The sequence below is a fragment of the Salvelinus sp. IW2-2015 genome, linkage group LG6.1, assembly GCF_002910315.2.
Source record: "Salvelinus sp. IW2-2015 linkage group LG6.1, ASM291031v2, whole genome shotgun sequence".
Taxonomy (NCBI): domain Eukaryota; kingdom Metazoa; phylum Chordata; class Actinopteri; order Salmoniformes; family Salmonidae; genus Salvelinus; species Salvelinus sp. IW2-2015.
Window position 1 is genome coordinate 15,182,474 of NC_036845.1, and position 23,651 is coordinate 15,206,124.

Sequence of the window (23,651 nt, forward strand, 5' to 3'; positions counted from 1 at the left end):
GTGTTGGAGACACAGTAGTAATGACATAGTTCAGTTTTGTTCGTTTTCTATGAAGTGTTCTTCCATTTCACAGTCTATTTTCTTCTGGTAGTAATGTTAATTATGTATGGTAATCAGTCCGTTGTCACACAACAGGGTTGTTTTCATTAAGCAACAAACAGAAGAAAACTGACTGACACAGGGAGGGACTACCTGAATGAATCCTCCAATAATAAACAAACGTTTTTAAACGTTTTGTTACAGTGTGCCCTAATGAATATGACCCGGCATGTCTAAAGCTGCGTGTCTCTGGTGATTAGGGATGTTAGTGGTGGTGACTCACCCTCTCTTTGAGAAGCCTCTCTCTCTCTGCCTTGGCCTCCCTCAGTCTCCTCTCAATCTCCACCAGGTTTAACAGTCCCAGACTCGGGCTGGAGGGAGAAGGAAAAATACATACATGTCAGCAGAGTTATTGGCATTATTGTCATCAGGGACGGAGACACAGATGTACAAACATACAGACACATGCACACACGCCCACACAGAGTGAGAGCAGAGTTTATATTTCACTCACACACACCTAGCAAACTCACCTGACCAGTCTATCACACTCCACCTCACATCAACTACATCTCCACTCTGACCCAATCAATATTCCACAGACAACTCATCCCTTCCCTCTCCTCCTGACAGCCAATCAGATACCTCCTCTTGTTCACTCGCAATACAATCACACTAACATGTTCCTTTAAACTTTGTGTGACTTTAGAAATGTTTTCCCTCCACTGACCTGGCAGCACGGGAGCTACTAGCACTGTTACAGGGGGTGAGGAGACCACTGCCATTGCTGGGCCCAGGTCTGTGCCCGTTGCTGTGCCCGTTGCTGTGCCGGTGGGAGGGGAGGGGGGAAGTGAAGCGCTCTGGGCTCGGACTGTCAGGTACCATTCTCACCAGCCCTGTGAAAGAGATGGAGAGACAGAGAGAGAGAGAAAGAGGAAGGGACACAAAAACAGCACACATAGCACGTATTATAATTATATAAGAGACATCAGAACGAGAGGCACTGAGAAAAGGGGGAGAGAATGGAGAGAGCAGAGGAGGAGAAAATAGAGGGAGAGAATGGATGACAGTGCAGACATAAAAACACACACCACACACCAGTGGGTTAGAGAGAGAGCCTAGAAATGGGATTTAGGCAACAGTGGACAAACAAACTGAAGCAGAATTTCTAAAAGAACAGCCATAGACTAGTAGCCACTGGCTCATGCCAGTTCATTACAGCTATATTCCTGCTCATGCATGGTTGTGGTAATACACACAGCTACGTCTGCTACTGACACGCCATATAGCAGAAACTGAAAATGGCGAGTAGTAGAGTAGGGAGAAGAAAGTGAGAAAGAGAAGGAGAGAGAGACGCAGAGAAAGAGATGGAAGATAAAGAGAGAAGCATGGAGAGAGAAACAGGGGAGAGAGAGAGAGAGAGAGAGAGAAGAGAGAGCGAGAGAGAGAGAGAAGAGAGATGAGAGAGAGAGAGAGAGAGAGAGAAGAGAAGAGAGAGAGAGAGAGAGAGGAGAGCAAAGAAAGAGAAGCAGAGACAAGACGAGAGAGAGAAGCAGAGAAAGAGAGGAGATGGGGTGGAACTAAACAAATAACAGACAAAGACAGAGGATCAAAGAGAAAGAGAAAGCAAAATGTAAAAATTCTTCTCAGGTAAAGCAAATGAAAAACAGCAAAGGAATTCATAATTAAACACCAATCATAGCTCACCTTGCGCCGGAGACCGTGCCTATCGGACGGGCTTATTGTTGCGGTGCAGCTCCGTCTCCGGGGGTAAACTGGCGGATTCTTTGGGCTTGTTCCTGAAGTTAGGGAATAACACTGTGATTTGTGTTTAGTACATTACTGGGAGAAAAACAACAAGTGAATCAAATCAGTGTTTATGTACAGTGGCAAGAAAAGTATGTGAACCCTTTGGAATCACTAGGATTTCTGCATAAATTTGTCATAAAAATGTATCTGATCTTCATCATAGTCAGAACAATAGACGAACACAGTGTTTTTTTTTATTTATTTATTTATGCGTTATTTTACCAGGTAAGGTTGACTGAGAACACGTCTCATTTTGCAAGCCATCGACCTGGGGAATAGTTACAGGGGAGAGGAGGGGGATGAATGAGCCAATTTAAAACTGGGGATTATTATGGTGACCGTGAGATGTTGAGGCCAGATTGGGAATTTAGCCAGGAACCGGGTTAACACCCCTTACTCTTAGCGATAAGGTGCCAATGGCGTCTTAATGACCTCAGGAGTCAGGACACCCGTGTTACGTCCCTATCGCGAAAGTGACTTGCACCTATACAGAGAAGTGTCCTCAATGCACTGCCCGTGGGCATATGTGGATCTTTTTTTAGACCAGGAGGAAAGAGTGCCTTCCTACTGGCCCCTCCAAACCTAACTTCCAGCCAGCCATTCTTGGTCTCTCCATCCAAGGGCCTGACCAGGGACCAACCCTGGCTTAGCCTTCAGAAGGCAAGCCAGCAGTGGGTATCGCAACGGTGGTTATGCTGCTGGAAGTGTGCTTAAACTAACTAGACACAAATTATGGTATTTTTCTTGTCTATATATTGGAATACATCCACTTTAAACATGACACTGTAGGTTGGGAAAAGTATTGTGAACCCTAGGGCTAATTATTTTCCAAAAACTGGAGGTCAAGAGCAGTTCAACCTGGGAGTCCAATTAATGAGACAAGATTGAAGATGTTGGTTAGACAGGCTGCCTTGTCCTATAAAAAACCAACTCACAAAAATGTTTGTTGCTATTCACTAAGAAGCATTGCCTTATGTGAAGCCATGCCTGAAAAAAAAAGATTTTCAGAAGACCTAATACTAAGGAATATTTTTGACTGTGCATAAAGCTGAAAAGGTTACCAAAAGTATCTCTAAAAGCCTTGATGTTCATCAGTCCACGGTAAGACAAATTGTCTACAAATGGAGAAAGTTCAGCACTGTTGCTACTCTCCCTAGGAGTGGCCGCCCTGCAAAGATGACTGCAAGAGCACAGTGCAGAATGCTCAATGAGTTTAAGACGAATCCTAGAGTGTCAGCTAAAGACTTACAGAAATCTCTGGAACATGCTAACATCTCTGTTGATGAGTCTACGATACGTAAAACACTGAACAAAAATGGTGTTCATGGGAGGACACCACGGAAGAAGCCACTGCTGTCAAAACAAAACATTGCTGCACGTCTGAAGTTCGCAAAAGAGCACCTGGATGTTCCACAGTGCTTCTGGCAAAATATTCTGTGGACAGATGAAACTACAGTTGAGTTGTTTGGAAGGAACATGTGTGGAGAAAAAAAGGCACAGCACACCAACATCAAAACCTCATCCCAACTGTAAAGTATGGTGGAGGGAGCATCATGGTTTGGGGCTGCTTTGCTGCCTCAYGGCCTGGACAGCTTGCTATCATCGACGGAAAAATGAATTCCCAAGTTTATCAAGACATTTTGCAGGAGAATGAAAGGCTATCTGTCTGCCAATTGAAGCTCAACAGAAGTTGGGTGATGCAACAGGACAAATGACCCAAAACACAGAAGTAAATCAACAACAGAATCTATTCAACAGAAGAAAATATGCCTTCTGGAGTGGCCCAGTCAGAGTCCTGACCTCAACCCGATTTAAAATGCTGTGGCATGACCTCGAGAGCGGTTCACACCATACATCCTAAGAATATTGCTGAACTGAAACAGTTTTGTAAAGATGAATGGTCCAAAATTCCTCCTGACCGTTGTGCAGGTCTGATCCGCAACTACAGAAAACGTCTGAGTTTATTGCTGCCAAAGGAGGGTCAACCAGTTATTAAATCCAAGGGTTCACATACTTTTCCCACCCTACACTGTGAATGTTTACACGGTGTGTTCAATAAAGACATGAAAACGTATAATTGTTTGTGTGTTACTAGTTTAAGCAGACTGTGTTTGTCTATTGTTGTGACTTAGATGAAGATCAGATAACATTTTATTACCATTTTATGCAGAAATCCAGGTAATTCCAAAGGGTTGACATACTTTTTCTTGCCACTGTATGTGTCACATACAAGTGGCAAACATGATCCGTGTCAATGGTAACGGCCCGGCAACACACCTGAGGTGATTTGTGAATGGTCAGCGGCGAGAGTGACATCATGCAAGGGACCGAGCTGGGGATGTTGGACCAATCAGCGAGTGGCTTCTTCTCTTTCAAGACCTGATAAGAGATGGGAGTATGACCATTATATAACCGGTTATGGCATAAACTCAGCCGTGAAGAGGAGAGTGAAAAAATAGACAAGTGAATGTTGTTGTTATAATGACCTCGACATGTCAGTTAGGTTGGCCAGACCGTCAGTCATCAGACCTGGATGACCACACGACGGTTGTGTCAACATTTAGCCATGGCACATAATGAAATGACATAGTGGGAGTGTAACAAGTAGAAAAATACATTCTTCATGGAAAACGCATGCCAGCTGTCAGGAACCACCCTAATGAGTTCAAAAATGATCTCCCTCTCACTATATCTCGCTTTCCCTCCTTCCCTCCCACCCCTTCTCCCTGACTCACAGACACATGAGCAATTCAGAAGCGGCATGCATTCTCTGTTAACCCGTCTCAGTCTCTCTCTCTCTCTCTCTCTCGTGTCTGGATGAGCAATGAAATCAATTTCTCTCTGCCAAAAACAGTTCCATCTCTTCTCATTAGTGACTACTACCCATATGACTACCCTAGCATGTCATACAAAGTCATATTGCATTCAGATACAGTTGTACAGAAACACACTGTCTGTCCCTCCTTTCTCCCCCTATCTGCCACTCCCTTGTGCACTCCCTCTCTCGTCCTAGTATCAACTGACACACTTAGCCTGTATTAAATGCCTTTTCTGATTAACCCAATCTACGTCTGTCTGAAGCATGCATATTTGATTTGTGGTGTCTCTCAGCTTACCGGTGTTGTTGCGACGCTTGTAAGTTCTCTCAGCTTGTCTTCTCTCATTCCCTCTCTCTCTCCCTCATAGTCACCCTCCCCTGTTCTGCTTTTCTCTTCCCTGTTTCTTCCCTCCCTCCCTCCCTCCCTTCAGTCATGCCTCTCTCTCGCTCACTCTCTATGCTCAGTTGTGCTCTTTCCCTGTCTCTAACTAGTCTCCTCCCCCTTTTCAACTTGCCCTCTCATAATACTAATCAAAGGCATGTCATTGGTTCAACAACAAACCATATCACTGTCCAAGCAGGGAGTTGACAAATCATACATTTTGGCGCTTCAGACGACAATTATGAATAATGGACATTCTTATCTAGCTTCCAAGCACCTCATTTAAATTTTATGTTTTAGTCATTTAGCAGACGCAGTTTGTACATTCGTCTTAAGATAGCTAGMTGGGACAACCACATATTACAGGCATAGAAAGTACATTTTTCCTCAATAACGTAGCTATCAGTAGGTCAGTAGGTGACATGACAGAATTTGGGAAGGTTGAAGACTAGGCGGGCTGCAGTGTTCTGGATAAGTTGCAGGGGTTTGACGGCACAAGCGGGACTTCAGACACTTCATTTAATGTGTCATATTTATCATACTTGAGCCACCGGGAATATAAGACATCATAATTTCCCTGATAAATAATAAATAAATAAAGTTAAAGTTATGACATTTGCTGATCARCAGTACCTGTTCCCTTATTACCCTTTGAGTGGGGTGGATCAACTCTCTCCTCTCCTTCCTCAAGGCATTCATCTCTCTATCCTTCTCTCTCTCCATCTCCTGCAACTGCTTCTCAAGCTGCTGGACRCGCTCCTGAAGAAATCAATGAAGAAAGAAAAGAAACCGACAAATGAAACGTCAGGCACTTAATWTTAAACACCGCATCATTCTGTCTCCTGTAATCCATGTACTGTATGTTCAGTGGCATGTTAGACAGAGGATGTTGTCGTTGTTAGTATTATAGAGTTGTTGTGTTAAATATGCGCAGTATCTTATCTGTTACGTCTCATGTCTTATGTTAATAGTCAGTTACTCTAGGTATGTTCAATGGCACACCTTCCAACATCCATTTGAGTTGTGAGAGGAGATGAGGGATGAATGACAGAGGAGAGGAGTGAGAGATGGCAGGGAAGAAAGAATTAGTGATGTCAGCTCAGCACAGTTAATATGTCAGAGAGGAGGAGATAGAGAAAGAGAGAGACAGAGAGAGAGAGAGAGAGAGAGAGAGAGAGAGAGGTATAGAGATGAGCTGTCAACCCAAGCAAGGCCACAGTGCAGCTGGATCAACTCTCTCCCACTCTCTCCTCCCCTCTTTCCATCACTATCACTTGTTTCATCTCTCTGTCTCTATTCTCCCACTTTTCCACCTCATCACATGATATCCTAAGTTTATCCTCTTTCGTCTCTCTCCTCACGATACAATCCTTCCTTTTATCCTTCAACCCCTCCCCACCACTATCGCCATACCCCTTTAACCTTCCCTCTCCATTCACTACTTTGAGTCCCTCTCCTTTCCTCCTCCAATTCCTCAATTGACCAGCTCTCCCTTCATCTATACATCTTTCTCCACTTTCCCTCTCTCCCTCCCAAAGGGGCTTCTGATGCAATTGCCTAACTTGTTTGTGCAGTCATGTGACAGTGGAGGGTGATGCCGTAGAGTGTGAGGAGAAGGTAGCGTTCACGCTCACGTCTCCGTTTGAGAAGAGGAGGATGAGGGGATGGGGGTTACGTGTGAGGAGCCGTTTCCAAACAGAGAGTGACTACCATTGGGGGCACAGAGTGGGGGGAGAGGAAGGGGGCATTTAGAGAGAGTCTGTGGTGGGGGATACGCTTCTAACCAAACCAGTAGAACCTGCTTGGAGATGTGAGATTCTCTGAAATGTTGTCGTCTTCTTATTTGTCGACCCTTTCTTACCTGCGCTGAGTTGACAGCATGCTTTTGGCATGAGATCTCCTTCTCCTTATCTTCCTCGTTCCCTCTCTCCTTCCCTTCCATCTTTCCTTCGCTCTCCTCCTCCTCTGTTKCGGCCTCGCTCTCCAGGACACGGAATTCCCAGTCCTCGAACACCCGGCCGGCTGCATCCACCGTCTCTTTCTCCTGGGAGAGAGAGAGAGAGGGACGGAGGGAGGGAAAGAGAGATGGGACAGAGAGAGAGAAAGAGAGCGGGATGGAGGGAGAGAGAGAGCGAGACGGAGGGAAAGAGAGACGGAACAGAGAGAGATGGAGGGGAAAAGAGAGTGTGATGGAGGGATGCAGAGAGAGAGAAAGTGATGAAAGAAAGATGCAGAAGGAGAGGAACAGACAGAAAATGGAAGAAAGCTGTCGATTAGTACAGAAAGAGCCTGTGGCTGAGAACACTAAAACAAAACACAACTGGTTAGACCACTCCATTCAAGAACATTAATTAAACACAGACTATAAACCCTAAGTCCTAGGTCTCTAGCTTGTGTCCCAAAGGCCACCCTATTCTCTATATAGTACACTACTTTTGACCAGGGCCGATAGMGCTCTTGTTAAAAGTACTGCACTATATTGGGAATAGGGTGCCATGTGGGACACATCCTCTGTCATCAGAATGACACGCCATGTCAGTGTCACTGCCAAAATGCACAATGAACCCTTTGTCTGCCTGCCTGCATGTCTGTCTCAGATACCTCTATGACACTTTGACCTATCAGGTACGAAGAGGTACTACAAAGATAACTAGTACCGCCGACAAGAAAGAACATACAGTAACTGAAGTCAAATAGAACGGAACTATGTCTTTGTGCCCCTGAGGCAAGCTTAGCTAGCTYTCGTGTCCCAAGGCAGTAAGTTGTGAATGTAGCTAGGGTTATGTTCTATGGCGCTGTTGTTTGTTATACTGTATCTTCGTCTTCATGTCCTTATGCACTCTTTCCTCTTCTTTCCCCTTGGGTTCTCATGCAATCCTTTATAACCATGACCAGAGAGGCTAGAATTAGAACACATGATGTGAAATGAGTTCTAACCAGAGGCAGTGTGAGACCATGCTGTCACTAGCACCTGAATTCAACTGTATATGAGGCTAGACCAAAAGCTAGCTCTCCACTGCACAAAGTTGACTTCACTTCAGGTCTCAGGGCAGGTGATGTCACTCTGCCAGGCTAGGCTACCTGTGAACTACCCCTACTACATCTAGCCAGACGAACAGGAAGAAGATGCAGTGCATTCTCTTTTACACGCAGTCTCATGGCAAGGCATAAAATCAGTTAGCTGGGTACTATTCATAAGGTACTAAACGGAAGAAAACGGACTGAAACGGGTAGGGACAACATGGACTTAAGAAGCGCTCTTTTTCTTTTTGTTTTGCWAAATGTTTTAAAACATTGCGTGCCTTAATGAATACCACCCCAGTCAGTGGACTGTTCCTGGATCAGTAAATCACCTGTTGTAGTTGGACCAGTAGCTGCTCTCTCTGGCCCTCTGGCTGACTGAGGATCAGTGTCTCCTTCTCCTCCAACCTACTCCTCAGCTCCTCAACCCGAGCCCTCTCCACCTCCAGACTGGCTCGCTCCTACAGAGAGAGAGAAAAGAGGAGGATGAGAGAGAGGGAACAGTCATCCCTTTATATAAAGATCCATCTGTTTGTTAGATCATTCCACTATCACATAGCTTAGGCCTATAGTGTAAAGTGTCACATGGAGTGATTCAGTGTCTACCTCACTGCTATAGCTACTCATGTTCAGGCCATATCACTCTTGAGTCCCAAACCATGAGATTCAAACATACCGCCTGAAGACAGGATGCTTTGGATGGTATTGAATGGAGCTCTGTCTGTGTACCGCTAACCGTCCGTCAGTCTGTCTGTGACTGTCTGTCTGCATGGCTTCTTATGCTCCTTGTGTGTACAGTACTACTGACCTTCTGTCTGTCCGTCTGTCTGTGTGTCTCCTTATGCCTGCCTTCCTCCTGCAGTGTCTGTAGATCCAGAGTGTGTCTGCGCAGCTCGTTCCTCTCCTCATGCAGCTCCCCCTCCAACAGGGCTATCTCCAACTGCAGCTGGAGTGGCAGACAGGAGAGAGAGAGAAAGAGAGAGAGAGAGAGAGAGAGAGAGAGGTTAGTCCCACAAAGAAGAATGCAGAATGTGCCTTTGAAGGAGACATTAGAAAAAAGGAGTTGGTTTGTTTTGAACAGATCCAGAATCAGACTTCATCAGGTACATTTACTGAACAGCCACCACTGTTCATAAAAATTGTTTGATATGAGACACAATCAGGGTTTAACTTGGTTCATTCATTAATCCATCGGTGTCTCACCTCTATCTTTAGCTCCTCCCTCTGCTGGTCGATCTCTGTGATTCGCTGTTGCAGCATGGAGGGCAATAGTAGGATCCTCGGTGACCGCGCCTCTAACCGTTTGGCTGGAGACTGAGAGGTAGAGAAGAGACACAGAAGATTGAAAAGAGACTATTCAACCTGGATCTAACAGTCATTCCGATGGCTCAGTTGGTTAGAGTGCGATGACTGCGGCGCCAAAGTTACCGGTTCAATTCCAGCGTTGGACACATACACTGATGTATATGTTGAGTCGCTTTGGATAGCAGCGTCTGACTCTGACCACATTACCAGAATAAACAACCAACCACCTGACGCAAGTTAACGTGAGACCCACTTCTCCTTACCCTCTCACTCTCTGTGCTGCTGCTCTCTGTGTCTGACTCCACCCCTGAAGAGGTGGGGCTTTGCCCTCCAGCCAATCGGGTGACCCACGGCGGCCGCAAGCCCTGCTCCCATCGGCTCCTCGGGGTGTCTATATTGTGAAGGTGCATTTCTGTAGGATAGAAGGAGATGGGATGATGGGAGGTTCATGACTTGGCGGAATAGGGTTAGTGCTATCTGGGATACTTGGATGTCCCTAACCTTGACCAGTACCCCTTACCTTGCCCATTTCAAATGTGAACTTCAACGGGGTGACATCCCGGATGGCAAGGACCCAGAATATAGTGGTACAATACACTGCATGGTTAAGAGCTAAAGGTGACAGTTCACAGAAGTGATACTACACTATGAGCAGTACACCAGTGTGTCAGCAGCACTAAGCTCTTTAAAGCAGAATATCCCCCTGACTTCCAGAAAATATTGATGGAGGTTGATGGAGAAAACACCCAGGAAAAAGCAATAGTGAAAGAGATGAGAGAACACAGGATGTGAGAAGGTGGTTTGGGATTGTATTTCAGGACAGGGACTGTTAGCACAAGGCTTTTGCTGTATGGACAGAGGTTACTGTACAGTAAACAATGCCTATTTACCTCACAGCTTTTTGAAGTGCATTGTGGGGAAGCAAGGCACACAAATTTGAGTCAGTGCAATGATGTGGTCTTACAATAACCATACACAGATATACATAGAAACAAGGGAATTCACCTTTAAAGTACTATTCACTATACATAGTACTATACACTGTACATAGTACTATACACGGCTCCCACACAACACAAAGCCACATTATGAACGATTTGCATCACTGCTGAGGTCTTGGATGGAGAATTCTCAGCAATAACTAGGTTATTGAATGTCTTTATGTCACTTGCTCATATGAGTGTAATCAGTAGTAAAATAGCAGCAAATATGATGTAACGACCAAGCAGTGCACACACACACTCACTCACCATGCAACCAACCACACACAACACACACACACACACACACAAACACACCCACACCACAACACACACAACCACACACACCACAAAACACACCACACACCACACTGGGAAATAGATCGGATTCCATTGTCCAAACTTTCACCCTCTCTACTCCTCTCAATTCGTCCTCTCTGAACTTTCTCTCTCTCTCCTTTCTCGTCCTCTCCTCCTCCTGCTCTCTCTCTCCTCTCCCTAGCACAGGCTTATTGCGGATGGGGCCTTGGAAGATGGCGGCTGGAGATAAATATACAACTCTGATATGAGTGAGGGCTTCCAAACACAGACTGGCACACTGACACAGAGACAGACAGAGGAGGGAGAGAGAGGGGGACAGAGAGTGGAGGAGGAGAGGAGACGAGTGGGGGGAGAGGGGAGAGGGGGGAGGAAGTGGGTTCTAAAATGTCAGAGGCCAGTGTCATATTTCCAGTGAGGAAATGGAAAACAGTCCGAGTGTGTGGTATATAACTTCACAGAGCTGTACACAGGACACACAATACTATGTTGTTTATAGAAGAATAGTGAATGGTTGCATGCAGGAATTATGTATATACTGTGTTTTTAATTGTGTATGTGTGTGTGCGTGTGTGTGTGTGTGTGTATGGATGCACGCATGTTGAAGAGGATGGCTACCATTCATCAATACCCATAATTACACATAAATATTTGACAAAGTAATACCGTATGCCAAATTCCATATGGTGAAGTTATTAGATACTATTACTTTCATTCCATAAATGTAGATATTACATGTAATGGACACCACATGGAGGTCATGCTTTGGGAAGAGGGCAAAATTAGAGTGAACGCTGGTGAGGAGAAATCTTTGTTTAAACCAAGACTGACTCACATCCATATGACCCAAACGGACGTTTGCATTATCCGGTTGAGATACACTATCAACAGTAAGAGAGACTGTAGTGTTGGAGAGAGAGTCATGCAGGAGTAAAGTCCATTCTGTCATGTCAACACAGATGCTATTCAAAAGCAACAAAACAAAGGCTAAACAAACACACCAGGGTTGAGTCCGTAATGGCACCCTATTGCCTACATTTGACCAGGGCCCATGGACAACAATACAGAGAAAAGAGAGGACGGGAGGGAGGGAGGGAGAGAACACAAAGAGACTAACTTAAAAGGATGGAAAAGAAAGTGAGTAGAAAGGGACATAATTAAGGGGAAAGGGCAACGGTATAATAGAGAGGAAGATTAAGCTGAACATTTTTGTGTTAATGTGCTGAAAATAGGTATTGATTACAAAGGAGTGGCAGGAGAGATGAGAGAGTGGAAGAAACAGAGGCAATCCCAAGGAAGGAGGGAGGGAGGGAGGGAGGGAGGGAGGGTGATAAAGCTGTGCGATCCAGTTCCACTAAATGTCCTGAACTGATGCGATACCGATAAATAGATCAATAAGTTTATAACATTCATGTGCACCAGTTTTTTTGTATTACGCTTTAAACTACTACTACTAGTTTGATGATTGTAGCCATCACGTGTCCCATTAACAAATCACCCATATTAACTAAARGTATTTCATTTCAAACTTCACATTTCTCTAGTATAGGCTACTTATCGTAATGAACGATATCAGCATGGTCGGTATGGTCATGTCGATCATTTTCAGTTTATGGCCGCAGCTCTAGTGTGTGTTATACAACTACTGTCCTATCTGGAGGTGACACAATGCGTAACCCTCAAGTCCGAGGTCTGCAGACTCACTCACTCAATCTCTCACACTGTAGTGCTAATCTTTCCCCTCGACTCAGCAATAACCAGCAACAGTTGAAGCGTCATAGCCCTAGTACACACACAAGAACATACACGCCCTCTCAACAGTGATCGATCATACACCAACAGAAGCAAGGATTCCACAATAATTAGTTTCCACAATCCTTACTACCAACACGCAAACACACAGAAAGAGATAGAGAAAAAAAGTACACAATTGGAGTCCCTTGATACTTGTCCCTCCTCCCTCGCACTGCAGTTGGTAATATGCAATCATATCTAAAGAAGTGGAAGTCTGTACACTCTTGACCCACCTGTGTTGACAGGATTACAGGACTGGGATTCAATTCAATTCAATCAACTTAATTCATCCCTGAGGGGCAATTATTGCTAGCAGCCATAAGCTACTGATTGGTGTGCGTGTGTGTGCGTTGCGCGCGTGTGTGTGTGTGTGTGTGTTTGTGTGTGTGCGTGTGTACGAGCCAATGTTCTTCCTCTAGCCCCTTTAAAACCACTTGAGGTCAGGTTTGGATCCTGTTAAACTTCAGCTGACGGAATCATCATAAACCCCCTGAGTGACAACGCTCATGTGTTGGCCTATCAGCCTTATCTATCTGAAGAGGACAGGCTGCAGCCACAGTCATAGATATACAGTTCAACAAACTCTGTTTGATCATTTGACGGTGGCCATTTTGGTACCATAAAGTCCAAGACAATTGTCTTGTGTTGGAATGTTCATGGAACGTTTTGTGTGAATATGGAGAATCATTTGACAAACTCAGTGACAGCAGAATACAGCAGTACTTCTACAATTAGGGATGCACGATACATCGGTGAACATATCGGAATCGGACGATATTAGCTAAAAATGCCAACATCGGTATCGGTCCGATGTCTAGTTTAACGCCTATGTGAAAAACGATGTCAAAGCTGACGTGCATACCAATATAACACAGGAACGTGACGTAATGACGCCATGTAAAATGTTGCGCTACAGGTGCAACAAAGAATTCCTAACCTAGTCCACAATGTCTGCTGTGTGAATCGAGCAGTAAACAAGTCGAGCAAGTAAGAAAATTTCAGCAAGACAACTCAAAGGCGAAATCCATTAACGCCAAGGTAATGGAATTCATTGCCCTTGACAATCAACCATTCTCTGTCGTGGGTGATGTTGGCTTTCGCGACTGGACTGGTTCGCAACTTGCAGGCATTGGGTTCACATCAACAAACACTTCTAAGACTGGAAGGGCATGTGCCTGTCTCTCACATAGTCACACTGACTGACTGATTTACACAACATGCCTACCACTTTGAAGACGCAAAATATTTTTTATTGTGAAACAAACAAGAAATAAGACAAAAAAACAGAAAACTTGAGCGTCCATAACTATTCACCCCCCCAAAGTCAATACTTTGTAGAGCCACCTTTTGCAGCAATTACAGCTGCAAGCCTCTTGGGGTATGTCTCTATACGCTTGGCACATCTAGCCACTGGGATTTTTGCCCATTCRTCAAGGCAAAACTGCTCCAGCTCCTTCAAGTTGGATGGGTTCCGCTGGTGTACAGCAATCTTTAAGTCATCCCACAGATTCTCAATTGGATTGAAGTCTGGGCTTTGAATAGGCCACTTCAAGACATTTAAATGTCTCCCATTAAACCACTCGAGTGTTGCTTTAGCAGTATGCTTGCGGTCATTGTCCTGCTGGAAGGTGAACCTCCGTCCCAGTCTCAAATCTCTGGAAGCTTGAAACAGGTTTCTCTCAAGAATTTCCCTATATTTAGCGCTATCCATCATTCCTTCAATTCTGACCAGTTTCCCAATCATTGCCGATGAAAAACATCCCCACAGCATGATGCTGCCACCACCGTGCTTCACTGTTGGGATGGTGTTCTCGATGTGATGAGAGGTGTTGGGTTTGCGCCAGACATAGCGTTTTCCTTGATGGCCAAAAAGCTAAATTTTAGTCTCATCTGACCAGAGAACCTTCTTCCATATGTTTGGGGAGTCTCCCACATTCCTTTTGGCGAAAACCAAACGTGTTGGCTTATTTTTTTCTATAAGCAATGGCTTTTCTCTGGCCACTATTCTGTAAAGCTCAGCTCTGTGGAGTGTACAGCTAAAAGTGGTCCTARGGACAGATACTCCAATCTCCGCTGTGGAGCTTTGCCGCTCCTTCAGGGTTATCTTTGGTCTCTTTGTTGCCTCTATGATTAATGCCCTCTTAGCCTGGTCTGTGAGTTTTGGTGGGCGGCCCTCTCTTGGCAGGTTTGTTGTGGTGCCGTATTCTTTCCATTTTTTAATAATGGATTTAATGTTGCTCCGTAGATTGTTCAAAGTTTCTGATATTTTTTTATAACCCAACCCTGATCTGTACTTCTCCACAACTTTGGAGAGCTCATTGGTCTTCATAGTGCCGCTTGCTTGGTGYTGCCCCTTGCTTAGTGGTGTTGCAGACTCTGGGGCCTTTCAGAACAGGTGTACATATACTGAGATCATGTGACAGATCATGTGACACGTAGATGGCACACAGGTGGACTTTATTTAACTAATTATGTGACTTCTGAAGGTAATTGGTTGCACCAGATCTTATTTAGGGGTTTCATGGCAAAGGGGGTGAATACATATGCACGCACCACATTTCCGTTTTATTTTTTAGATTTTTTTTAACCCATTTTATTTTATTTTTTTCACTTCACCAATTTGGACTATTTTGTGAATGTCCATTACATTAAATCCAAATAATAATATATTTAAATTACAGGTTGTAATGCAACAAAATAGGAAAAACACCAAGGGGGGTGAATACTTTTGCAAGGCACTGTAGCGCGACAAACGTAAGAAACAAAATACTTAAGTATGGCATGCCGTATGCGTGCGTGAGTGCAGAGGGTTTGTTTTCACTATGTGTTCAAAGCAAGGGCACCAGGGAAAAATGTTACACAGACAACACATGAACACAACTGACCTGGTCCTGACATTCAATTAAAGGGACAGTCCACATTCTCGCTGTCCCTGGTGGCCAGACCAAGTATAAACACAAACAAACAAAACCATATACACCAATAAGCATATTATTTGTACATGTTTGGTCATATTTGCCTTACTCTTAGTTTTTTAAGAAGGGTACACTAGCAAACACATCCCCCTCAGTCTTCCAGAGAATTTCAGGGTGAAAATCAAATGTATGGACTGTGCCTTTAACCTTTGTCTGGCTGATATTGAGCAAAAGCTGCTGTTACCTGAGAAACATAAAAACACCAGAATTTTCTGCATTGGTGAGCACTTTGCTGCACTATCCTCAAGAAAGGCATCAGGTGTTACAATGTTACATCCATAACCCACCAGCAGTTCAAGTAGCTAAAGTGTATCTCTTCCTTGAGTCCAGAAGACTTAAAAAAGGAAACTTACTGTCATCCGTGTATGCCATTCTGCATATTGAGGGAGAAGTATGTAATCAACATACTGATTATGATGAATTGTGCTCCATTCAAACCGACTATTCTGTCTAGTCTGCCAGCCTCACAATGGGCTAGCACAGAATGTCAATAGTGGTCAACTGTAACAATGAAGGACATTTACATCAGTAACAATAAAGGGCATTTCCATAGACTACAGTTACTGTATTGCTCAGGTCTCTAGTACTCCGCAGAGGATTACAGCGGAACTATCCAACCCCCACCTGACCTGTTAGCCATGAGCACATTGTGACATCTGACAGATCAGGTGCACTGGAATACCTAGGATGTGTCCAAAATGTCAATCCATTTCCTTTATTGTTCGAAAGTAATGCACTATATATCAAATCAAAAATCAAATCAAATGTTATTTGTCACATGCGCCGAATACAACAGGGGTAGACCTTACAGTGAAATGCTTAATATCCCCGCAAAAGTAAGAAATAAAAGTAAGAAATAGTTAAAGAGCAGCAGTGAAATAACAATAGCGAGGCTATGTACAGGGGGTACCGGTGCAGTGTCAATATGTGGGGGCACCGGTTAGTCGAGGTAATATGTACATGTAGATAGAGTTATTAAAGTGACTATGCATAGATAATACCAGAGAGTAGCAGCAACATAGAAGGGGCGGGGGGGGTCAATGCAAATAGTCTGGGTTCAGGAGCCTTATGGCTTGGGGGTAGAAGCTGTTTAGAAGTCTCTTGGACCTAGATTTGGTGCTCCAGTACCGCTTAACATGCGTGCAGTAGCAGAGAGAACAGTCTATGACTAGGGTGGCTGGAGTCTTTGACAATTTTTAGGAAGACACCGCCTGGTATAGAAGTCCTGGATGGCAGGAATCTTGGCCCCGGTGATGTACTGGGACGTATGCACTACACTCTGTAATGCCTTGCGGTTGGAGGCCGAGCAGTTGCCATACCAGGCAGTGATGCAACCAGCCAGGATACTCTCAATGGTGCAGCTGTAGAACCTTTTGAGGATCTGAGGACCCATGCTAAATCTTTTCAGTCTCCTGAGGGGGAATAGGTTTTGTCATGCCCTCTTCACAACTGTCATGATGTGCTTGGACCATGTTAGTTTGTTGGTGATGTGGATGCCAAGGAACTTGAAGCTCTCAACCTGCTCCACTACAGCCCTGTCGATGAGAATGGGGGCGTGATCTGTCCTCCTTTCCTGTAGTCCACAATCATCTCCTTTGTCTTGATCACATTGAGGGAGAGGTTGTTGTCCTTGCAGCACAAGGTCAGGTCTCTGACCTCCTCCCTATAGGCTGTCTCGTCATTGTCGGTGATCAGGTCTACCACTGTTGTGTCATCGGCAAACTTAATGATGGTGTTGGAGTTGTGCCTGGCCGTGCAGTCATGAGTGAACAGGGAGTACAGGAGGGGACTGAGCACGTACCCCTGAGGGGCCCCCATGTTGAGGATCAGCGTGGCGGATGTGATGTTACTTACCCTTACCACCTGGGCCCTTAGCTTAGTGATGAGCTTTGAGGGAACTATGATGTTGAACGCTGAGCTGTAGTCAATGAATAGCATTCTCACATAGGTGTTCCTTTTGGCCAGGCGTGAAAGGGCAGTGTGGAGTGTAATAGAGATTGCATCATCTGTAGATCTGTTGGGATAGGTATGCAAATTGGAGTGGGTCTCAGGTTTCTGGGATAATGGTGTTGATGTGAGCCATGACCAGCCTTTCAAAGCACTTCATGGCTACAGARGTGAGTGCTACGGGTCGGTAGTCATTTAGGTAGGTTACCTTAGTGTTCTTGGGCACAGGGACTATGGTGGTCTGCTTGAAACATGTTGGTAATACAGACTCAGACAGGGAGAGGTTGAAAATGTCANCTTGGGCACAGGGACTATGGTGGTCTGCTTGAAACATGTTGGTAATACAGACTCAGACAGGGAGAGGTTGAAAATGTCAGTGAAGACACTTGCCATTTGGTCAGCGCATGCCCGGAGTACACGTCCTGGTAATCCGTCTGGCCCTGGGGCCTTGTGAATGTTGACCTGTTTAAAGGTCTTACTCACATCGGCTGCGGAGAGCATGATCACATAGTCGTCTGGAACAGCTGATGCTCTCATGCATGTTTCAGTGTTACTTGCCTCGAAGCGAGCATAGAAGTTATTTAGCTTGTCTGGTAGTCTCCTGTCACTGGGCAGCTCTCAGCTGTGCTTCCCTTTGTAGTCTGTAATAGTTTGCAAGCCCTGCCACATCCGACGAGCGTCGGAGCCGGTGTAGTACGATTCGATCTTAGTCCTGTGTTGACGCTTTGCCTGTTTGATGGTTCGTCGGAGGGCATAGCGGGATTTCTTATAAGCTTCCGGGTTAGAGTCCCGCTCCTTGAAAGCGGCAGCTCTACCCTTTAGCTCAGTGCAGATGTTGCCTGTAACCATGGCTTCTGGTTGGGGTATGTACGTACAGTCAATGTGGGGACGACGTCATCGATGCACTTATTGATCAAGCCAGTGACTGATGTGGTGTACTCTTCAATGCCATCGGAAGAATCCCGGAACATATTCCAGTCTGTGTTAGCAAAACAGTCCTGTAGTTTAGCATCTGCTTCATCTGACCACTTTTTTAATGACCGAGTCACTGGTGCTTCCTACTTTAATTTTTGCTTGTAAGCAGGAATCAGGATAGAATTATGGTCAGATTTGCCAAATGTTGGGCGAGGTGGAGCTTTGTACGTGTCTCTGTGTGTGGAGTAAAGATGGTCTAGAGTTTTTCTCCCTCTTGTTGTACATTTAACATGCTGATAGAAATTAGGTAAAACTAATTTAAGTTACCATGCATTTAAAGTCCCCGGCCACTAGGAGCGCTGCCTCTGGATGAGCGTTTTCCTGTTTGCTTATGGCGGTATACAGCTCATTGAGTGCGGTCTTAGTGCCAGCATTGGTCTGTGGTGGTATGTAGACAGCTACGAAAAATACAGATGAAAACTCTCTAGGTAGATAGTGTGCTCTACAGCTTATCATGAGATACTCTACCTCAGGCGAGCAAAACCTTGAGACTTCCTTAGATATCGTGCACCAGCTGTTGTTTACAAATATACATAGACCGCCACCCCTTGTCTTACCAGAGGCTGCTGTTCTATCATGCCGATAGAGTGTATAACCCGGCAGCTGTATTTTATTCATGTCGTCGTTCAGCCACGACACGGTGAAACATAAGATATTACAGTTTTTAATGTCCCGTTGGTAGCTTATACATGCTTTTAGTTTGTCCCATTTATTTTCCAGTGATTGTGCGTTGGCTAATAGTACGGATGGCAAAGGCCGATTAGCCACTCATCGCCTGATCCTCACAAGGCACCCCGATCTCCTTCCGCGAAATCTCCATCTCTTTCTCCTGCGAATGACAGGGATGAGGGCCTGTTCGGGTGTCTGAGGTAAATCCCTCTCGTCCGACTCATTAAAGAAAAATGATTCATCCAATTCAAGGTGAGTAATCGCTGTTCTGATGTGCAGAAGCTATTTTCAGTCATAAGAGACTGTAGCAACAACATTATGCACAAAATAAGTTAGAAACAATGCGAAAAAACTAACAAAATAGCACGGTTGGTTAAGAGCCAATAAAACAGCAGCCATCCTCTCCAGCGCCATGATACATTTTTGTATGTCAGAAATGACCTGGTCAAAAGTAGTGTACCATATAGGGAATATGATGCCATTTTGGACCCTACCCACTGGGCACAGACGTCAGTTCAACTTCTATTCCTGGTTCGACGTAAATTCATTGAAATGATGTGGAAACAACTTTGATTCAACCAGTGTATGCCCAGTGGGTAGTGACCATACCAGTCTCAGCTGTATGACCTCAGAGCCCACTTAGCAATGCTTCGGTGGTCTATGGAAGGCTACAGTAGTCTAAGGAGGGCTATCAGGAAGCTGTCATCACCACACTGTGTCCTGACACATCAGGTTCCCAGGAATACATGGTGACCAGTCTGAGCTGTATGACCTCAGAGCTATGACAGAGCCCACTGAGATAGGCTATGATGGTTTACAGGGGGACTATGGGCTGAGAGAGGAAACTGTCATTACCATACTGGGGCCTGAGCAGGAAGAGCAGCTGAGAGGAACCAGGGTCATATTCATTAGGGCACCCAAACATGTTTTAAAAACAAACATGAGCGTTTCTTATTGGATAAGTCCAGGAAGTCCCTCCCCACTTCAGTCTGTTTTTTTCCCTTTGGTACCTAATGAATATAACCAAGGCTGGACAGCTCTGTGTGGCGTCTATCTGTCAGATGAGAGGTGAGATATCATGACTAACTGTCTTCTAGGTGTGAGGGCAGATAGGCCTATTGTTAGACTCCTAGAATTATACTGTAGCTGAGCCAACTGGCTACTGTTGGGGAATACATTATTTTTGTTTTTAGGAGACCAAAGGGTTGAAGACTAAAATACAAGCTAGGATCATTGATTGTTAGGGAAGACGATTAGTTGTATTTCCTGTATGTTAATTAGCAAGTAAGATACCCTATAGGCCTAATTGTTTCTCCAATAAAGTAGATTATCACACTATGATACCACTGCATTAATAGAAAAATTCACGCAAATGTGACTTGTGCATATTTCAACACTGCAAAACTGACTGGAATGGTCCGAAGACACCACTAATTACACAGACTTTGAATATATGCTAGTTCAACAACATTAGCAGAGATTCCAGTGGGCTGAGCAAATCTCTCCGTTCTGAGGTCAGCGAAATAACGACCCATTAATGACAGGCTAGGTCCCAGATATAGAGCTGTCCGTACAAGTGCAGCCAAAAAAGGGGCGTGAGAGAAAAAGAAAGAAGGAGAGATTGAACACAGAAGAGAGATATGTGCTCTCGACTCCCCTGACGGCTACCCACCCAGGCAATCTTTTCTCTCCACCTCTGTCAGCGTCATCCTATACTCCCCCTCTCATTTGTTTACACGATGAGCCCGATGGAAATGATAAACAACATATATCAGAAGAGTCTGGTAAACAAATGTGAGTTTACATAAACTGAGGAAAACAATGCCATGGGAAAGGAGGTTTGGGACATTAAGAAAACCATGTTTGAATTAGAACCACATATGGTCCTCTCACCTTTTCACAGTGAAAATTACACATTGAAAAGCTATAGGCCTGGAGGACATGTTTAGCCCATCTAACTACTTATGCTCAAGCACAAAGTCCCAAATATTGGGTAATCAAATAGAATGTTGTCATAGAATCTTGAGTATCTGGATGTTCATAATTATACAACCAAGCATTCTGACATTTTAAAAACTACTAAACCTCCCAAAAAGTTATTCTTTAAGTTAGCATGTACACAATTTGCATAAATAGTTTTTTAAAAAGTAGGCTATTTGGCTTGGTGTGAACTAACAGACTAATGATAGCTGTACTATTTAATATAGTCCATTTATATAAATGGCATAGTCCTATCGTTTACTTATATAAATAGTTTAGAAATTAGGCTACAGTAGCCTACTGGCTTTCTGTAAACATAATCATAGAGATTCTGTGTTCCGTTTATTTACATGCTCTGTCAAGTTCAAAGTGACATCATCCCTTCTCATGACACAGATGAAGTCCATTTATAAACAGACGACCACTTTAAGTAGATAATTAACACTGAAGGTAGCTACTGTGGAATAATAATAATCCTCGTGTTATCATATCGCGATCATTCACCAGCTACAATGTATCAAACTACAGCGACACAGAACAGAAACACAGAACTAATGCCTTACCTGAGAATATGCCGTTTTCTCTTCAAAAGGGTTTTTGTTGTGGGGAACGTGTATTGTTGTCGCTGAATTTGAAGAAAATAGACGCTCATAAAAATAGAGTGACTAAATAAAGAAGTGATGGGTTTGGACCGGGCGCGCGCTTTCGCTTTCAATCATACGAACTATATCCAGAGAAGTTTCAGAGTTTCTGTTTGCTGTCATATACCGCCTGAATACATTTGATGTCTATATTTTCCTCTCTCCTCTTTGGTTTGATTCAATCCTTTCAAATAACTCCCAGTGAAAATGACAGATCGTAGTGAGCTGTCGTCGTCAACAGGTGAAATGGAATGCATGTGAGGCGGGCACACTGTCAGACACAAAGTTGGTGTGAAAATGCGCCTGAGCGCGTCACTAACTGACTACACAGTTTGTGGTCTGTTTGTGAGGGGGCTCCGCACCGAAATGAGAACTCTCTTCTGGGATTTCCCGCGACGACAGGGCTTTGTCATTGTAATGCACTCGTTATAGGCTCGCTATAGGCTAACGCAAAAGCAGTTTGGCCTGGCACCCTGCCAACACAGCTCGCGGGTTTTGTGTCACTTTCAATGCCAAGGGCCCTTGGAAAGCATCAATAGCTGCCACGTAAATCTCTCCTCCACTCTCTTTACTATACCCAAGGGCCTTTATCAGCCCCTGCTCCCTTAACAGTTCTGTCTCAATGAGCTGATAGTGTAATCATAGATTATTCCCTCAGTCTGCCCCTAAACAAGGGCATGTGGACAGGGTGAGAGAGAATGCCTGGAGTCAGGGTTGGTAGCAGACCGTGAGTGGGAAAAGAGAGTGAAAAGGGTAAAAGAGAGAGCAGATGGAAGGGGCAGGGTACAGACTGGGTGAAAGAACAGCTGGTGACTTGTAAAAAAGCACAACAAAGTCAAATAATAGTGCCTTTTTTTCACAGGCGAAACACTGCCACAACAACATGTTAAGTTGCCTATTTTTTGTCTATGTATGTTTTGGCTTATAAATGATTTTTTTAAAGTTCAAAATAAAACATAGCTTAGGTGTGATGGCAACACTGGTCACACCCTGTGCATCTCAAAACAATGAACGCAGGCGTTTCTGTCAGTAGGTAGGTGAAAGAAGAGTTGCCTAATGTGGATGTTCTGTTTGTCTCTAGTGGTGACAGGGACAGCTGGCAGATGAAGTGGTGTGAAGATGTATGTGACAACAACACAATGTCATCTTTTCTTCAGACTTCTAGTTCTTTCTTTTTTTTTCTCACTTTGAATAAATCTTCTCTATTTCCATCCGAAGGTTACAGTAGAAACCTAAAAGTTCAGTCATTTCACACATGGTGTGTCCGGTGTCTTTAAACGCAGTCAAACCAATCTGTCACTTTTGTTACAGCAAAGGCATGAACTGCTCAAGTAACCATACTCAAATATTTACATACAGAAGGAAGGGTACAGTACCTTTGAGATGAATCTGAGAAGTATGAGCTCACAGTGGACCATTATTATGAAATGATCAGGCAGGTTTCAGAGACAGAGACATGGTTGAGTCAGAGCCAGACACTCCCATCTCACCAAACCTGTCTACCAGGTAGAGACTAGTCAATGGGCCGTGGGACAAAAACTAATGTAGTATGCTACTAGGCTAGACACACAGCTAAGTGGAATCCTAAGGCTAAGCCGATTATGTTGGTGTATTCAGGACATTACAATATGGTATTATATAAAGCGGCTGAGAGAATAACAGGATGATACCGGCTAATTAAGTGGTAGATAGAGAAACAAGCACACAAAGGCATGGCAATGACGAGTTTTGGACTCTCGCAATGGAAACTTGGCCCACAGTGATTTCAAATGCAAATAGAAGAGTTAGGTTTTCCTGGTATGCAAAAAGACCATGGCTGGCAACAGTCAGAGTACTGTGTGTGTGTACAGGATGTGTGTGTTTGTCTGTGTGTATTGCCTTGACTAGGGGATGCTGGAAAGGCCATGTGGAAGAGCTCAATTGTGTCAGTCAGCATTCATGAATACTAAACCATGAACGGAACCTTCTATCAGAGCATTTTCCATAAGTTACACTGCA

At 44.3% G+C, this 23,651-nt stretch overlaps 1 protein-coding gene across 1 annotated transcript in view; it reads right to left on the minus strand.

Moving 5' to 3' along the window:
- The window catches only part of phldb3 (pleckstrin homology-like domain, family B, member 3), a 28,895-nt gene extending 6,865 nt beyond the window's left edge, over nucleotides 1–22,030 (minus strand). The window contains exons 1-10 of the mRNA XM_070443829.1: nucleotides 21,576–22,030; nucleotides 9,638–9,786; nucleotides 9,273–9,383; nucleotides 8,878–9,015; nucleotides 8,402–8,530; nucleotides 6,910–7,092; nucleotides 5,697–5,807; nucleotides 4,079–4,227; nucleotides 770–1,042; nucleotides 323–410 (exon numbers count right to left, since the gene is read on the minus strand). Of these exons, the coding sequence (XP_070299930.1) occupies nucleotides 323–410; nucleotides 770–1,042; nucleotides 4,079–4,227; nucleotides 5,697–5,807; nucleotides 6,910–7,092; nucleotides 8,402–8,530; nucleotides 8,878–9,015; nucleotides 9,273–9,383; nucleotides 9,638–9,784 (1,329 nt within the window). The 5' untranslated portion in view covers nucleotides 9,785–9,786; nucleotides 21,576–22,030. The remainder of the gene's footprint in view (nucleotides 1–322; nucleotides 411–769; nucleotides 1,043–4,078; nucleotides 4,228–5,696; nucleotides 5,808–6,909; nucleotides 7,093–8,401; nucleotides 8,531–8,877; nucleotides 9,016–9,272; nucleotides 9,384–9,637; nucleotides 9,787–21,575) is intronic.
- Between the last annotated feature and the right edge of the window lie 1,621 nt (nucleotides 22,031–23,651).